General features: G+C 31.5%; 1 protein-coding gene across 6 annotated transcripts in view; it reads left to right on the forward strand.

The window, feature by feature from the left end:
* LOC126771284 (translation initiation factor IF-2) overlaps positions 1-17,731 on the forward strand; it is a 78,551-nt gene that overhangs the window by 54,997 nt on the left and 5,823 nt on the right. For all 6 annotated transcript variants that reach the window (XR_007669523.1, XR_007669524.1, XR_007669522.1 and 3 more), the window contains exons 2-3: positions 16,324-16,452; positions 16,876-17,574. Coding sequence is in view for 2 of the 6 variants with exons in the window: in XM_050491083.1 (XP_050347040.1) it covers positions 16,324-16,452; positions 16,876-17,574 (828 nt within the window). In the remaining 4 variants the exon portion in view is untranslated. The remainder of the gene's footprint in view (positions 1-16,323; positions 16,453-16,875; positions 17,575-17,731) is intronic.

The raw sequence follows: 17,731 nt of genomic DNA on the forward strand, positions 1-17,731 counted from the left end.
ATAAAACTTGGTTCACTTTTCACAATTTAATATTTAAGGAATATTAAATAATAAATATTCAAATGTCAATGACACAAAAACCTGTCACAATTACAAAATATCAACACGTTATTGTTTACTAAGGAATTGCAATATCGATGGATCGATCTAATCACAATAAAAATTATAATTATTTGTTACGATAAGATTACGAGTTCGCACGTTACATTTCCGAATAGTTTCATCATCGGCATTCGTTTTAATTGATATTCGATTAATTTTATATTACGTTTATCGAAGGTAATAAATTTTAAAGTTAGTAAGATTAAAAGCGGGTCAATATCCGTAATATTGAGCCGGCGGCCTTGTAATACAGACAAATAAGTTTGGACAACGGTCATATAAAAATTATTTTCAATTGAATTGAATTCATTTTTTTCAGAGGTTCTAATATACATATATGAATACTATTACTGTATATATTTATTAATTATGGAATATTCAATTAAACACGATACACACTGAATGACATGAAATTGAATTCATCATATAAACGAATACAATTAACAGCACTATATTGTGTAATTAATTAATATTCGTTTTGTTTTATAATCTAAAAGGTTTGTGGAAGCCAATTGCTATTGCTTTATGCATAATATATATATATATATATATGCAAATTAATATTTTGTTTTATATTATATGTTTCGGCTTATCCGGAATAAGGGTCGACATCAAATGTTTATATTGAAAGACAAACTTGCAAAAAAGAAAAAGTTCTAGTTATTATAAAGGCCAAGAACCTACGCAGAAAAACTCGCCAAAGTTTCATCACAATCGTTTAGGAACGCATACAGGACAAACATACTTGAAGAACTTAAAATAACGGAGTTGTGAAGTAAAAGAATTCATGTTGTCGGGGTTTCTAATTAAGTAACAGTTACAACCCGTTACATATTAACATTTGCAGCCAAATTGTTTATTTTAGCTTAATGAATAATAAAGACATTACCTAAACTTACTTTATAAACATTTCATAACTTTCTCGGGACTTATATGAATTACAAATTAAATAAAAATTTTAAAACATAAAATTGTTCGTTACAATTTTTTGTCAAAAATAGTGGGATGTGAATCACCGTATATATACTGCGAACATATCAAGTAGACATGGTATAGAGATTTTTATACGTATAAAGTATAGGTATTATTACATTGACCTTAAAATAGGAGGAAGTAATAAAATGTTAGTAATGAAAGAATTCCCAAGGATTACACATATTTTGTACTTTTCCTACTCCGTTTCGAAAACAATGACGTTTTCTCATTAGACATTGTTATAATAAAAATGTTATAGAAATTTAAATTATCAAATTACTAATCTATAAGACAAAACTTTCTCATTTGATGCTTCTAATAATGACTTGCCTTATGGAAATGTTAAAATCGTTTATTTCGATAAAAAAATGTTTTAAATACGCATCATGTTTAAGTATTTATTTATTTATCTCAAGTTGGAAAAAAAGTATCAATCAATCTTTTTCTATTTATCATCTTTCTTTTTAATATTATTATATTAATTAATTAAGAAAGAAAAAGCTATATGTAATTTTACAAGTCACGGAAAGCTCTCTATAAAAAAACAAATTTTATGTTTTTTTTTAATTTTATGTAATAATATCATTGATTTAGTTTATCTTTTATCAAATATAATTTTATTAGAAATTCATTTGATGAGATAAATGAGTCTTCAAGTGCATCAAAAGGTGTTTTTAGGTACTGCGATAAAACTTGGGAGAGGTTCGTTATCCACAAACACTAAGAGTGAAACTAACTGAACCAATAGATGTTAATGGAATATTTCGTTAAATGCAACTGTTTAAAATTTAAGTCAGTGCTTAACTTGTTAGGATTTGGTTAATTAATACATTTTGTGTACCTTGCGAAATGTTTATTGGTAGAATTACGAAACTCGTTAATGTTTTGTTTGCTTTGGTTTACTTCGTGTTCGGTGTCAACTTTCATGAAATCGTCTTGTCATGCCGCATTTAGCAATTCGACGTGCAAAATAGGTACAATGCAATGTAAATTTAGTACACTTACCAATCATGTATGGTTATTAAAATAATATCAGATAATACGGGCTTATTAGTCGTAATAGTAATTTTTCGATATTATTTCATTTGTATTTATTATTCCACCACGCTTCTCCAATGCGGAGTTGTATAGGAAATTGAATAGGTGATAAAAATACTAATATATTGTGACTGCGAGTAAGCGTGTGAGATTTTAGATACCCTATGTACTTTTTTATACCCCTGACAAAACGTGTAGGCAAATATTTCATAATCATTGCTCGATTTGTTAAGACATGATAACATAACAAACAAACACAATCACTAGCATTTATAACACATATTATTGCTAGTAATACTATATAATAATTATTAATATAACTATTAATTTAATATCTACTAATATTATATATGTAGAAACCAGGTTTTTATCTACACAATTACGAAAAACAAAGAAAAGTTATGCACCTTCAAAGCGAAGTTGATTTGGCTTCTACGTATCTGTTTCATTTGAACGTAGTGCGTTTAATTGTGACTAATTCGTGACTGTAATCCATCAGCTTCGAGGCTGGTGGGTGTAACAATCACTCGCCCACGACAACTGTTGAAACAATAACCGAGAATGGGATAAACGACTGACGCGACCTACGAGCCAATTTGTAGACATCAAAAACTGATTCCTCAATGTCGCGGTTTATTTAAGTAACACCATACTCGTTTAGTGTAGATAATTTAAGTTACATTTAAGGAAAGTAATAAATGTCTAAGGAGTCAGTCACCCGTATATTTTTTGCAAAAATTATTATGAAAAATTTATGACACATTGAAATAATACCGTTAAATTTAAATGTTTCATAGAATATTTAAATATAAAACTATTCAAAATATATTACTTTTAATTAATAACCAATATATAATCAAACTAGAACTACAACTGGAAACAAAATGTTTTTGTAATTTTATATTAGTATATTATTAAAAAGGTCTGAAGTCCCATAATAATGTAAATGTTCGAGTAAATGATGCAGTCATGTAGGTATTGAACAGCACTTATTGCCAATCGTGTGTGCCCCAACAGGCAGCTGGTAGTTTCACAAAAGGTCGATTTAATAACACAGCTGCATTATTTACAATGGGACGAACGTAAGCATTCGTCCATTTTGGCCGGAAATTGGCCTGTCCTCTTGCGTGACGGCTGTATGCAGGCATGTTTGTCATTTTAAAACGTAGTACAATTATTTCAACAACTAAATGTCGCAGGGAGACATCCTCGTATGATTCTATTTTTAAAATTCTTGCAGAGGATATATTTAAAATTCTTCGATAGGATTTGTCACAATTGTCCAGCAAGAAACTGTAATTTCGTCGTTATTTTTGTCCTACTTAGATTAAAAAGATTCGATTTTTATTTTTTATATAACCGCACATTAAACTGACATCATCTGGAGCAGGTAGATGTATAATTAACCTTTATAAATGTCATCAAAGGATGCTGATTGCAAAACGGTGAATTAGGTTATTATGAGCCATACATTAAATATAAACGCTATTGTAAACGTGTAGGGATGATTTTTGCCTGCACTAGACGACAGTTGGTTTTGGAGAGGCTTTAGTCTGAACGCCGCTAAGCAGCTGTCACGTTTGACTTTTTAAAAACCCACACGTAATAAATATATTGTCTATCGAAGTTATAAAATGTTAATGAGGGTGTTGTTAATGATAGCTCATTACATTTATGTAACTATAAAAAAGACTATAGCTCACCACATTTGTTTTACAACTAACAAAATAATTAATCATAAAATATTTTTGCTCAAAAATGTTATAATGCCATTCAGAGGTTGACCTCGCGTTTGAAGATCACCTAGCAAACATTTAAATGTAAGGTAGTAAAGAATGCTTCACTGTTTGCAGAAATAGCGTAAAGTATTTTAAAATATATATTCTCAGTAGACAATTTTATCTATATGTTAATAATTAAACGTTTTTTTCGTTGTTGCTTGCATGGATTATGTGCTAACAGGTTTTTAAGAAACATTTTTAAAATATTGCAATACCTACTATTTAAAGAGTTATATAAAAGTAAATGTCATCAATGACCATGACTGCATCAATGAATACAAGCTGAGCTGATATAGTAAGTTGATTAGCGTCTAGTAATTATGGTACAGAGTTAACAGTATATATACTTCGATGGTAACATTTCTTTCAACCATAAGTTTAATGTAACTACGAATGATATACGAAAAATATTTTTTATGTTCTTAATTTAAAAATAAAGGAATTATTTATATGTAGTTATAATATTTGTTAAAAAAATAAGGCAGTTACATTGAGAATGAAATACACGTAGAAGAAAATGAAATATCAAAACATGCTGATGTTTTTTTAACATGTTTAATAAGAATAGTTCGAAACGTAGCTCGAATGTAACCCCAGTCACTACAATATAAAGTTCATATTATTGGTTCTAGCAATAATAGATTGTACCCCGCTGTGTCGATTGTCGAACGCGAGTCACTATCAGACATGGACGTGACTAATCTCACGTTCGTCACGTGTAATGCTTCCAAGTTGCTTTAGGTTCTAGATTAATAGCTTGTGATATGTTGCCAAATGCAGACTTTTCATTCGTCTACTGGCTAGCTGTATTAGACTACAGATTCTGAACTTTCTGGGTTCAAAATTCGAGTCGGGTCGTTTAAGTAACACCGAGATTAGGAAATTGGCAGTATTACACTCTCAGAGAGCACGTAAGACTGGTTTCCTCCCAGTCGTGCTTGTTAAGCGTTCCATCGATTATGAAAATGCACCTGTGTTTTTGCGCACCCATATGCATTGTATCTTCAACTACACCTCGTGATTTGCAGATTGGCCGGCTCGATCCGGCTCTGATCGGCTCTGCGTAGAGATGTTAGATAACTGCATCTTCTTTTACCGGGAATGTTCCGAGGAATTGGTTAGATCAATCCAGGCCGCTCTATTTCACCATCGGATATCGCCTCAGAATTGTCCGTGAGCGGTTGTAGTTATTGCCAAAAGGTTAGGCTCCTGCCTGTTAGCCCCCAGCTTTGCCCTGTTATATAAAAAATAAAAAAAAAATATTTGGCTAGTTTTAGATTAAGATATACCAAATTTTAGATAGTGAGTTACTTTTTAATGTTGTTTTTGAACGATAGCTTACATTCGTCATGCTGGTTATTTGTACATTTCTTTACGCTCTATAAATTTTACCGTATTTTTAAACAGAAGAATTCTTATAAACTGAAACTTAAAATTCCATTAATTTAACGTTACTAGTGTCAAAATTTTTTTAATAACAAGGAACCTCTAACACACATTTTGTTAATAAAATGTTTATTAATTGGAAATTGCCGATTGCATCATATTTATGCTAATCGGGTAACGGTTTCAAATGATTCAAAAATCTTCTTATTACCTACTTTATATATGATCACGATCTAACGGAACAAAATAACCTTCCGTGTTATGTACGATAATTAGATTTATAACATGCAATAAGTTATGATATCGATTGTGTTTCACGGATAGCGATTTGGGTGGAGCGCGCGTGTTACAGACTTACAGACTAAGTGCGCTGTGGTTTTCCGGATACGTGCTTCGTTTACTGTTAAAAATATATAAGATTAAATGAACGAATAATAACCCTGAATTGTTAGTTCATTGAAATCAATCGAACAAATCATAAATAATCAAAGGCTTTTTTTTCATGCGAATACGCTTCGAGTTAGGAATTTTTCATATGAGGTAAATTTGAAAATGAACGTGTGTGTACACCACAATAATTGCAATCATGTAAATATTGAAAATAATACGTGCTTTTTAGTTTAATACGAATTAATTAATTTATATTACCTTCCAAAGCAAATATGAGAGAAAGTTGCTCCAATTTAGTAAAACAAGTTCGTTGTATGTATTGCATTGTACATATAATATGCATGTGTCGTTTTCAAGTATAAAAAATGTAATAAATTTTTATTCAAGTTCATGGTCAATGAGATTGTTCTAGATAAATTATTAGGTCTAAAGAACTCGCAAAAATAAATAACAGTCGTGTCTGTTAAATTATACTAAGAAGGCCAATGGTATCGGGTCATACAATTTCGTAAAGTTATTATTTAGTATGAAGAGGCGAAAAGTGAAAGCATTAAACGCTTGGTTGGGTATGTTGGTCCTTTTTTTCGTCAATTGTTCGCTAATTCTTCGTCGAGAATCTTAATTCTTCTCTTAAATTATAGCAACTTTAAGTACTGGAATATCATATTTATTTATATACATATATTAACATACAGGCGGTTGAACAATTCGTGAATAAACCGATACTTATAAACCACTATGGGCTGTAAGCGGCAATATGATGTCATCTATATAAGATATCTTGTTATTTTTCCTTTGATTCTCCTCCAATCGGCGGTTGGTAGATATTATAATGATTTCGACTTTCGATATTGCGATGCGGAATATGAAACTTGTACTTTTGTTGTAACATTGACCTTCATATCTTGCGTCGTTCAGATCTCCGATTCAGAAGCTCTAGAGGTTTTCTTGTATCATGAATTAAAGGTGTTCGTTTCTACGAATCTTTACTGTGTACTGTTATTTTCTTTAACAAGAATACAATGAAAGTATGCTTTTTCTTTATTTTATATTCATTGAAAAATTACACAGTTTCAATTTTAAAGTTTATTTTTATCTTGAACATCGGGTATATCTATAAATAAGTTAACTTTATTCATGCACATGGCAGATGGACCGATGTTTCTTTATTTTTATTTGCTTACGGCTGTTTAAGTTAACACTCGCAATGTGTTACATAGTTAGTGCATTTGTGAAGTTATAAAACTATTTTATACTTGTGACGAAACTATCCCTGAAATAACTGTACTGCTGTCTACCTAAATATTAAATTAAATATAATTCAAAAATATTGTTATTTTTATTATTATACTCCTAATATTATTTTAATTATTTTTACATAAATATATCGTCTGTATTTGGTTATAAACGAATCGTATGGTCGGATAAAATGTGTGGTCGGATCGATGTATCGATAACAATCAGTTGTTACGTCATTACAAAATATATGTAAAACAAAGCAATTAAAAAAAGTAATATTGTAGGAGTTATCTCAAAATGGTTAAAGTATAATATTGGAAATTTTATAGGTTCCTATATAAAGCAAAACATTCACAGAAAAACTAAATATTTAGAACTGACATAATAATATGTCTTTTGGCGTTGTCTTCAACTATCTAATTAAGTTTAAATACCTTTCATACGATTTTAGTAGAAAAAACCGTGGGTTTGAAATGAAATAAAACCTAAATTGGCATGTGCGAATGTCACGGACGCATTAAATAAATGTTGTCGAACGTTCGTTCGGCCTCAACATAATAGACAAAATTGTACGATAAAATTACAGTACGTTTTTTGTGTCTAGTCTTGTTTTTATGAACATATACTCGAATATAATACCCTGTTTCCTATTTTTTCGTATTTAGATGACGACGTGTTATTATAATTATGAATCGTATTTTTTGATATTCAATTTCAAAATGTTTTATATTAAATTATATCGGAACGAAAAATTAATGTTCTTGACAGGTCGAGTCACCGTTGTCTGTTGGTGCTTGTTATATCTAAACTGATGCTCTTTGTTTTATATTAAAGGAACTTCATAACAGGTCGGAAGTGACATTAAAAGCACTCTCTTAAGCGTCGACCTTAATTATGGTTTAAATATTTGTCGTCTTTAAAAATTCGAAAATAAATAGGGATGAAATCTCGATCCAATTCTTGTTTTGAAATTATTTCTAGTGTTGTAGTATTATTGGAATTGTCAACACAATTCGTCTTTGAAAATATTAAGAGATCTCTTAGTAAAGTTTTAACCGGATCTACTTACAGGAAGGTAAGGTGAGCGAGATCATTATCAAAAGCGCCCTTGTTTCCTGGAAACCTTTCTACTCAATTGTCAGAGCAAGTTCTTTAACATTGTTAACTTTTCTTTACAATTTAAAGGATCTTTTTATATTTAAAAGATAAAAGTAGGTCAGTTTTAAAAAGGGTTATCTCATGAAACACCCGCTGTCGCAGTACTCAATTATTTAAGTCTTCTTTATATAAATGACATACCTAACAACTTTAGGATTCTATATTCTCTAACTGTGTACTACAGAGAATATACTCGAACATGAAAAAACAAACATTTATCTTTGAAACCAGAAATAACGATGCGAAAAAAAACTCGTTAGTGCATTTGGAATTTAAAATGCTCAATGACGCTAGTAATTTTTATTCAAACCTAACGCTGCTGTACGAATTATGTTCCTTTAAAATTTGAAATATAACAAGGTTTAGATTATAGTAAACGTTTCACTTGTCAAAACATATGTAGAGTAAATGATTAGCTGTCAAATTAAGTATTTTTACACACACGCCGGTGGTGAATCGCTCATAACGGTTTTGTTTGACTGGCTCACGCGAGATACATTTTTGAGTGGCTTGACCCGCAAATTATAGATTACGGAATAGGATTCACGCCTCGAAATTGTGCTTAGTTTTCTTGGCATTGCGTTATGTATGTCCGTATTTAGGTTTAGTAATTGTGTAATGTAAGAAGAATTTCGTATAAGTGTTAAAACGTCATCACGGTATAATTTTAATGAATATAATATTTCTTAATTTTTTTTTTAAATATTACAAATACATGTATAATTATATGAAAATGGTGTGTTACATAATTTTGAAGTAAAATACTAAAGTCGGTATTAAGAATTCGAATTTAATATTTACGTTCCATGTTTGCAAGAGCGAAAGTTTCGGGGATAAAGAGAGATAGAGAGAGTTAAAGGACCGCAATTCATCAATGAACAAACAAACAGTAAGACAACGGCAACAATAGTTTCATCAAACAGTTTGTAAATTTTCCTTTTTCCGAACTAATTAGTGACTTTCGACAGCGATAATACGTTGTGAACGCTTTGTTTTCTTAATGTATCAATCATACGTTCACATAAATTAACGCTTAAATCAAACTTTCAGAAGGAATTTCCATTATATTAATTGCGCTTTCATGTTTAATTAATCGCTTATGGTTATTGTGTTGATATATTCGAACATTAATATGTTTATTGATTTCTAAGCGTAATGATACGGTTTGAGATTGAATATAACTTGAGATGAATATAACGGACACGACGTCATTATACTTGTAAAAACACTAATGTCGCGAAAGTCTTGCAAAATTGTTTTCATATTGGATGTCGTTTAAATGCACGAAGTTTTTATTCTATATAATATAATATATAATATTGTATAGTTATTTGCTCGTGAGGAATGCAATTAACAACTATAAAATCGATCATATTTTTCAAGCTTTTTTTTGTCGTTACCTGTTAAATTAATAATTAAGAGCCCTACTTATAATCGTTTAGCGGGTGATTAGTTAAACAATGCTGTGTCTTCTTCTTTCAAATGTCAAATCAATAATGACAGAAAGAGCGAAATCATTGTTCAGCTAAACAGTTGCTACGCAACGCTTATAAGTGGTTTTTTCTTCACTTTTAACATATTTTTTTTTTATTTTATAAGATGGTAAATGTTCACCGTCGCCGATAGACATTGGCACAGTAAAAATATAAACCATTCCTAATTAAGTAAAAAAAAAATCTCAGGTGTTATGTCCCTTGTGCCTGTACTGGCTCACTCATCCTTCAAACCGGAACACAACGATACTAAGTATTATTGTTTGAGGTACAATATGTGATGAGTGGGTGGAAGGTACCGCCCTGACTGCCTTGCACAAAGTCCTAGCACCAATTAAAATTGTTATAGTTCGCAGCGACTATATGGTGACGACACAAAGCCCTACCAGCAAGGGCATCCATATAAACAAATACTCAAAAATATTGTCTCTGAAAGCGTTCAGTCAGATGGATTAAAATATTTTATTTAGTTCAAAACGTAAATAATTAATAATATCGAATGTTAGCATTACAACGAAAAATATGATCGCTCTGCGGTTAAATCAGACGTCAATGGAAGTTGTGGTTAAAAATAATACTTTATTCATGTGATATAGGTTCATTTAATTATATTTCTCAAACTAGACGGATGATAATTCATCATAAAGGTATTTTATTATTTGTATACAATCTAGATATTTCGATATCGTAATATCAGGTCTCATTGAGCATCAAACGAAGAGAGCGCGGTTATATTGATTATTTGGTTTCATAAGTAAAATCGCTACGTTCCTTTACACGGTTAATTACCTGACTAAGATTGTTCAAAAGTGTCTAAGACTGTAATGTCGTTTACGCCGTTTGAAATTTGCACTCCATTGGTATTTGTTGCTATTTATGTGTTTGAAGCCTTTATTGAATCAATGACGTATTACATAAAACATAGTGATATAAGTTTTTACAGAATTGAATATAATTTAGTTATTGATTATTATTTAACGAAATATTTAGGAATTCCGGTTAGAAAGGCAGAGTAACTGCCGAAGTAATTGTGTGAAACGGTACTAAAAATAATTACGAATTACCCGTTTAAATATATTATTTAAACGACCGCAATAATCTAACCACTAATATATAATAGTTGCATTAGCATTTCAAACAATGCGTAGCGAGACATGACTATTGTATATCTCATCTTGCTTATATATTCCAATGATAAGCGTGATTATTGTTAAGTCTTCATAAATAAGAGACCTCGCTAATACGGAATAGATTTTTATTTATAATACATATTCAATGCCATGAAAAAGCCATGAAACAATAATTTTGTAATGATTAAAATGAATTTATATTACTAAACGACGTTTTCCATTATTATATAAAGTTATGTAGCTATTTATATGTGTTATTATATTTAAATAAAAAAGCAAATGAGCCACCAGATGGAAAGTGGTCACAACCGCCTATAGACATTGTCATTGTAAGAGATATTAGTCTGAAGCTGTTCGCTTTTCTACATCTTGCTGCTCTTGCCTGTGTGTTTATAATTGCTTTAAATATGGTGAACGATAAAGTGTATAACTATTAATTAAATCGACAACACACACCAAAAATAGAAACAGGTTTTACATACACAGGCAAAAATTTTATATACAATTACGCTGTCACACTCACGTATCAAATAACTGATGCATCTGTCGAAACGATATTCTCCTACCGCCAACAGATACTGCTTGGCTGGAATTTTCATCAAACCTTGCAGATTACTTCACGATGTTTTCCTTCCCCGAAATGAATTATAAACAGAAAACAGTAGTTTATCATAATATTTAAGAAAATAAAACGTTTGATAAATTTAGTTGCGTAATTTTTCGAGATGCTCGTAAAAAAACACATTGAATATGTTTAAAAAGAATGCCCATATAACATGCATCAATTTGAATGCGAACGCAGGTGAAGCGACTTGGAATTGTATGTAAATACGGGTGAATAAATTATTAATGGTATATAAGTGTATTATATGATGCTCGTTCTACGTCCTACTTGTGACTATGCAAATAACTACCATGGCGAAGTTACAGTGACTGCTCCGTGTAATTGTTGGGGACGCCTTTAATTATGAAGCACGGTTGTAACTATGTAGACGGTTGTTTAGTGTGTTATTATTACTTTATGTCTTAAGTGTATGTTCGTATTTGACTTAATATAACGGGATCGGACTCAACACAGATATGATTTTATCAAAATATATTTATAATAAATTAATAATTTCAACATTCGGTGTGGATCCAAAAGGTATAAATAAGACCACTTTATAATATTGGTATGATTCGTTCTGTCAATCTCTTCAATGAATGTCAATCAAAAAAAGTTCCCTGTTTAATAATGTTTTTTATTATGAGATTTAAATTTATTACTTTGGTTAATATAAAATGAAACGTTTTCAAAAAATAATAATTCACTAAACTTTTTAATCAAATACTAAAAAAAATAATGACCTCTATCTGTTTTCTCATCAATAAAGTGTATCAAAGAAATCACCAATATTTTTACAAGACCCATCTTGTAAAATGCAGGGAGCAACTACGAACCTAGCTATTTATACTTTTACAGTAAAAAAATATTATTATACTCAGATAGATTTCAATTGCGCAAAAAAAGGTTATAAATAAGTGTAAAATATCATTATGAAATAGAATCTGCTGTGAAAATATAATATATCTGTAATTTTTGTTGTTTTCATAAGTTTGGTATCGTTTATCTTTGTTCATATCCTATTGTATTGAAGTGCGTCTGATACCGCTCGTCTTGAGATAGAACACCTCGTCCTCAATAACAAAATATTTACATATTTTTTTTAGCAAAATGTGACTTTGTTATCTATTTCATTTATTATTTCACTTATTGAGAACAAATTATGTAAGAATAAGTAAACAAGGTTTTTAACGATAGGAATCGTTACAATTCTTATTTTTTTATTTTACATTTACCACCAGTTTTGAAATGCTAATCAACGTCAGGTGAACTGTTTTGGCTTCACTCTAAAAGCTCATTGGTCGCATAGTGCGTCATCGACTGCCACCGACCAATGACCTTTAAGATTAAAGTCAAATTAGTTAAACGGACTGCAGAAAGAGAAGGTTAGTCTCTTGGTAAAGTTATGCTAATTATTAATGTTTCTTTTTATTTACCCCAACCGATGTCAAATACGTTATTATAAACAATGTTTAATTTTTTAGTAAACAAAATGATTATGAAATAATTATTCTACAAACAAGTAGTAAAATTCTAAAGTTTAGTAAATTAAGATGTTATGTAATTTTAAATTAATGAATAATAAACTGCTCACATACAATATGCCGCTATGAAACTTTTAAGTTGTGTAATGTGAAAAAAATAACAAGCCATAAATATCTCACTGCCGGGCAAACCTCCTCTAATCTTAAAGAAAAGGCTTCGACTTGAGGTCACAGTTGTCCACTGTGGCTTAGAGGATTTTATTTTATTATGTGAAAGTTTCCAAAACAAACACACAATAAAACATTGTTTATCATATGGATTTAGGAATGACGAGTTTTTTCAAAGATAATATAGAAATCTAGTACTATGTAGTCAGTAAAATTTATACTACCAAGTATTTTTAGCACTAAGGAAATACCTATGTTTAATTTAAGGTAATGAATTCGTTATTGTCGAATGTGAAACAAATTTCGTTCCGTCGCGCGTCTGCAGTAAATAGTAGCCCCATCAACTGTGATATAATCATTGCTTGCTGGTATCGCGTGTGCACGAAATGCGTCCAATTGTTTTGATGGTGCGTGCCATAGATGTTAAGGTAATCTTACTTTTCGAATGAAATACTCAACATTTTGACTTTTAAAGCTTCAGCTCATCATATTTAAGTCGTAGTCTATTGTCATTTTTAATGCTGATGTATTTATTAAATCATTATATGGTACGATTTTAATCTTATTAACAACTCTTCCAACTTTAAATTTTAAAGAAGAAAAGGCAATGAATTGGGAATAATATCGGTCAAGAGAGATTCCCCGACTATTTCATGATAAATACTTATGACTAGTTAAGTCAATTTCTGCGTGATTTGTGGATGATAGGCAGACCAAAATTGATAACTACGAAACTCACGATTAATTTTAATAAATATATATGTAGATTATGTCATGTTATAAACACATTAAGTCTCGCTATTTCAAAGTGGTTATGTCGCAGTGAAAATAAACAATTGACTGGCGGCAGTTCCGTTTGTATGCGAATGGTGCTCGGCTTAATGTCGAATCGCATTAGTAAATTATTATAATAACACAGTGGCTGGGGCCGAGTGGCGCAATAGAAAGTGAAACTACAAAATACTGACGATTGACAAACAACGCATCAAATGAATGTGACAGTATATTGTATTGAATAGAAGATAATCGCGAAAAAGCATTACATAGCTATTGTGTCTGGTATACTCTCCCTCTCTCTCTTTGGTATACTGGTCCCTGAGAATTTAAAGCCATTAATTACACTGGTTCACTCAAATTGCAAAACCTATGTACATCTATTTTGATAAATATATATATATATAAACAGAGCAATAGACATCATTGAACATCACGCGTTAAGAAAAAAAAAATGTTATCAAAAGCAAAAATGTCTCAACTAATCTTATAAATCAAAAATTACTCATCGTATATATATTTCGTAGATAACGCATAAGATAGATAGCTCGCGTATTTCAAAATAACAAAAAAATCTTTATCAGTGGAAATTTGAACAGTGCTTATCACATAAATTGACAGAGCTAATGCTATCAGCACTTTACTGACATCGACATTTGTAAGCTGCGCTATCAGAAGATATCGGTTCTACGTTTATTTATAGCGGAATATTGTTTGATGATAACGCTACTTCTGCTCTTAAACTAGTTTTTACGAATCTTTTATTTATAGTTAAATTGTAACGAAGTAATTGGGTGATCATTTAAAGTTTTAAAATGGTGTAGCCGCACTTCCCATATCAGATTATTCGTGTAGACTTTGCCCTTTGATGGATTTTTAAAGTCCTTTTACTAGTATCGATATTTATTGTTATAAATCGATATCGCAACCATTAGTAAACGTTAATTACTTCTGTCTATAACTCTTCAAAACTGTGAGAGAAGTTTCCCCCTTGAAAGGCGCCTACTTACCTCAAAGTAAGCTTCCCTGTTCAGGAAGCAAGTCTCAAGTCTAACAATCTCTATGATGGCCCATACTTTATATTAAAATTTGTTGCTATAATTATAATAAGACTACTATACATATATATATTAATACTTTTTTTTCTATGCGTTCACGTATCTGATCTGGTTGATTTGTATGGTCGTTGTTACTCAAGTGAGGGCTTAACGCGCGGGAGTCGTATCAGATAATTGTTTACAAAAAAACTGCGTATATCAAAGCATACCGAGCACTAGCTAGGGTTTAATATATTTTTTGCATATAATATGAATTTGAAATTAATCTTATATTACTCAACACATGTTATATTCGAAACTCGTATAACTTCTTATAAACATCTGACGTTACATTTGATAACCTCGTTTCTATTTGCTCTAGATCTCGTGTAAAGTATGAGCGATGACACAGCTTCAAGTACCTTCGTTATCAAAGAAACAAGAGCTCTTATAAAATATACTATTTTACAACCGCAAAACGCATCGAATTTCCAATAAATGATAAGTATATATGAACATCGTACATATATTCAATTTTATTGAAATTAAAACTTTACTTGTATAAATTATAAATACAAAAGAAAATCTAAATAAATTAACGTGATGATGTACATTTTAAATATAATAAAGTAATTAAGAAATTTTATTAATAAAATTAACGTAGATAATTTGAATATCCATAATATTTATGATATGTAATCATTATATTTACCAAATTTTATATCATTTACATTTTTGAAATATATATTATGTTTCATATTCAAATTACGTTTTATTATTTCAACGTTGATTGTTACAATTTCCCTCCATAACCGTTGAGAAATAGTCTTATCGCTAGTATTTTTAATGCAATCTACTAGATTAACAGATTTTTATTTGTAGTTATCAATAAAATATCATTTTTAACTTTTTATAACATTTCTTTGGCTTAGTTATTTTATCTCTGAATATATGGAAGTCTAATCTTTATCATAAATAGAGTTCAATTAAAAAAGTAATATTTTGACATGTCATGGCCTATTCATTCAGCTTAACTTCTCAACAATGACAGATATTTTTTACTTTAAAAAAATAAAAATATGTCTCTATTTGCGTTTATGTTCTCATCTGAAATGCTAATTGACATCTAATTTATAAATTCCTCATTCGAATTCAATTCACAGTCTTATTATTACCCAACAATGTGTTTTATTCATGGTATGCGAATACGTGTCGTAGCCCTTGATTCCCTTTTGAACAAATCCAACGTAACCACTGATTGGTAATCACGAGTGACAGTCACTTAATGGAAAATCGTGAATTGCCACTCAACGTTACGCGTACGGATAATTAAACACTATTTGATTGCGCTAATTTATTTAAGTACGAAATATTTCGTGTGACAATTGATACTTGTAAGAACTTTTCAACTTTTGTTTTATTTTATTAATGGTCATTATTATAAACGTTGAATTATCGTTAAAAAGAATATATATTATGTCTTATAAATGTAAAATTTACTCTTACATAGTTTTATATTAAGCAACCAATTTTTTTGTTTAAATATTTTTCATTTATTTTATAGACGGGCGGTGCAGACAGCGCCAGCGGAGGTTCTGGTGGCTCAGGCATGGAGTGCCTGCAGCTGCGCTCGCCTCCTGGACCCTTTGACTACCTCATCTCGGAGCAGGCTAAGTCTCTCGTAGCTCTACAGGTAATTAAGCATTAAAAAACATTTTGCATGATTTCAATGAAAATAAATGCCTGTAAAGGTTACACTGCTGGGCTTAGGCTTCCTGTTTTTTTGGGTAGAAGCTTTGAAGCCTATTCCATCAACTTGCTTCATTGCGGGTAGGTGTATACACATGTTGCAGATATTTCTTCCTAACGTTGTTTTTCTTCTCCGCTGTGCATGAGGTGGATTATAAACACAAATTAAGCACATGGAAATTTAGAGGGACTTGTCCGGGTTCAAACCCACATTCTTTGATTAAGATTCAAGTGTTACTATCAATGGGCCATCTCGGTATTTGGTTTTCATTGAAAATTTATTAATTACAAAAATTGTAATGTAAGTGTAAAAATGTATAATGTGTTTTTGTCATTCTTTATCTTAATCTGGAACGATAAATTTCAGGAACTCCAGAATGAGGTCGGAGCATTACTCGAATTTCGCGATCTCGTCATCGAGACATTCCCGAACTTGCGCTCTAAGATGGCGCCATCGACACCGGCGAGCGGTACACGTAGGGACTGGGAACCCGGAGTGCGTGTGCGACGTAAGCTCGCCGGAGGCAGTGGAGATACAGCGAGGACAAAACCGCAGCCATCAGTTCAGGATTCCGGTTTCAGTACGGAAACATCTTGTGGCAAAGACGCCCACTCCTCGGCCTCTGCGTCCGCTTCCGCATCTCGCTCTCGCCCCCTCGAAGATGAACTCTGGGCACTTCTCGATGTTATACAGCGAAAAGGTGTTCGATTACGGGACGAAGCTGAATTATTACGAGGTGAACTCGACGAAAGACCATCGGAAACAGCAGAGGAATCCTTTGCACGAGCATTGTCCACTGGATGTGGGAACTGCACGGATTTGGTCCGGTTACGCACCGAGAGAGACGCGTTACTCGCGCATGCAGCTCAGCTGGAAGCTGCTGCGGCTGTCAGCCCACCACCTGCCGCCACCACCCCGCTCGGACGACTGGACAATGCTCTGGACACGCCATCTCGACCGCCGCGCGTTCCGACCCCGGACTCGAAGAAGTTCGCTGCGATTCTCCTCGAGAGTAATCCCGTCGAACTTCAACGACAACTGCTCATATCCACCGTTCAAAATCAGGTTGGTGCGATAAGAACTTTAATGTTTTCATTAATAAGAACTTTAACTTAATTTGTTTAGAATGATTTAAAGTATGAAACTTACGAGACAAATTATATAACACAGTAATATTTATTAAGTATTTAGTTTTGCAAGTCACCGGTACCATATAATAATG

This window comes from Nymphalis io, chromosome 10 (assembly GCF_905147045.1).
Source record: "Nymphalis io chromosome 10, ilAglIoxx1.1, whole genome shotgun sequence".
NCBI lineage: Eukaryota > Metazoa > Arthropoda > Insecta > Lepidoptera > Nymphalidae > Nymphalis > Nymphalis io.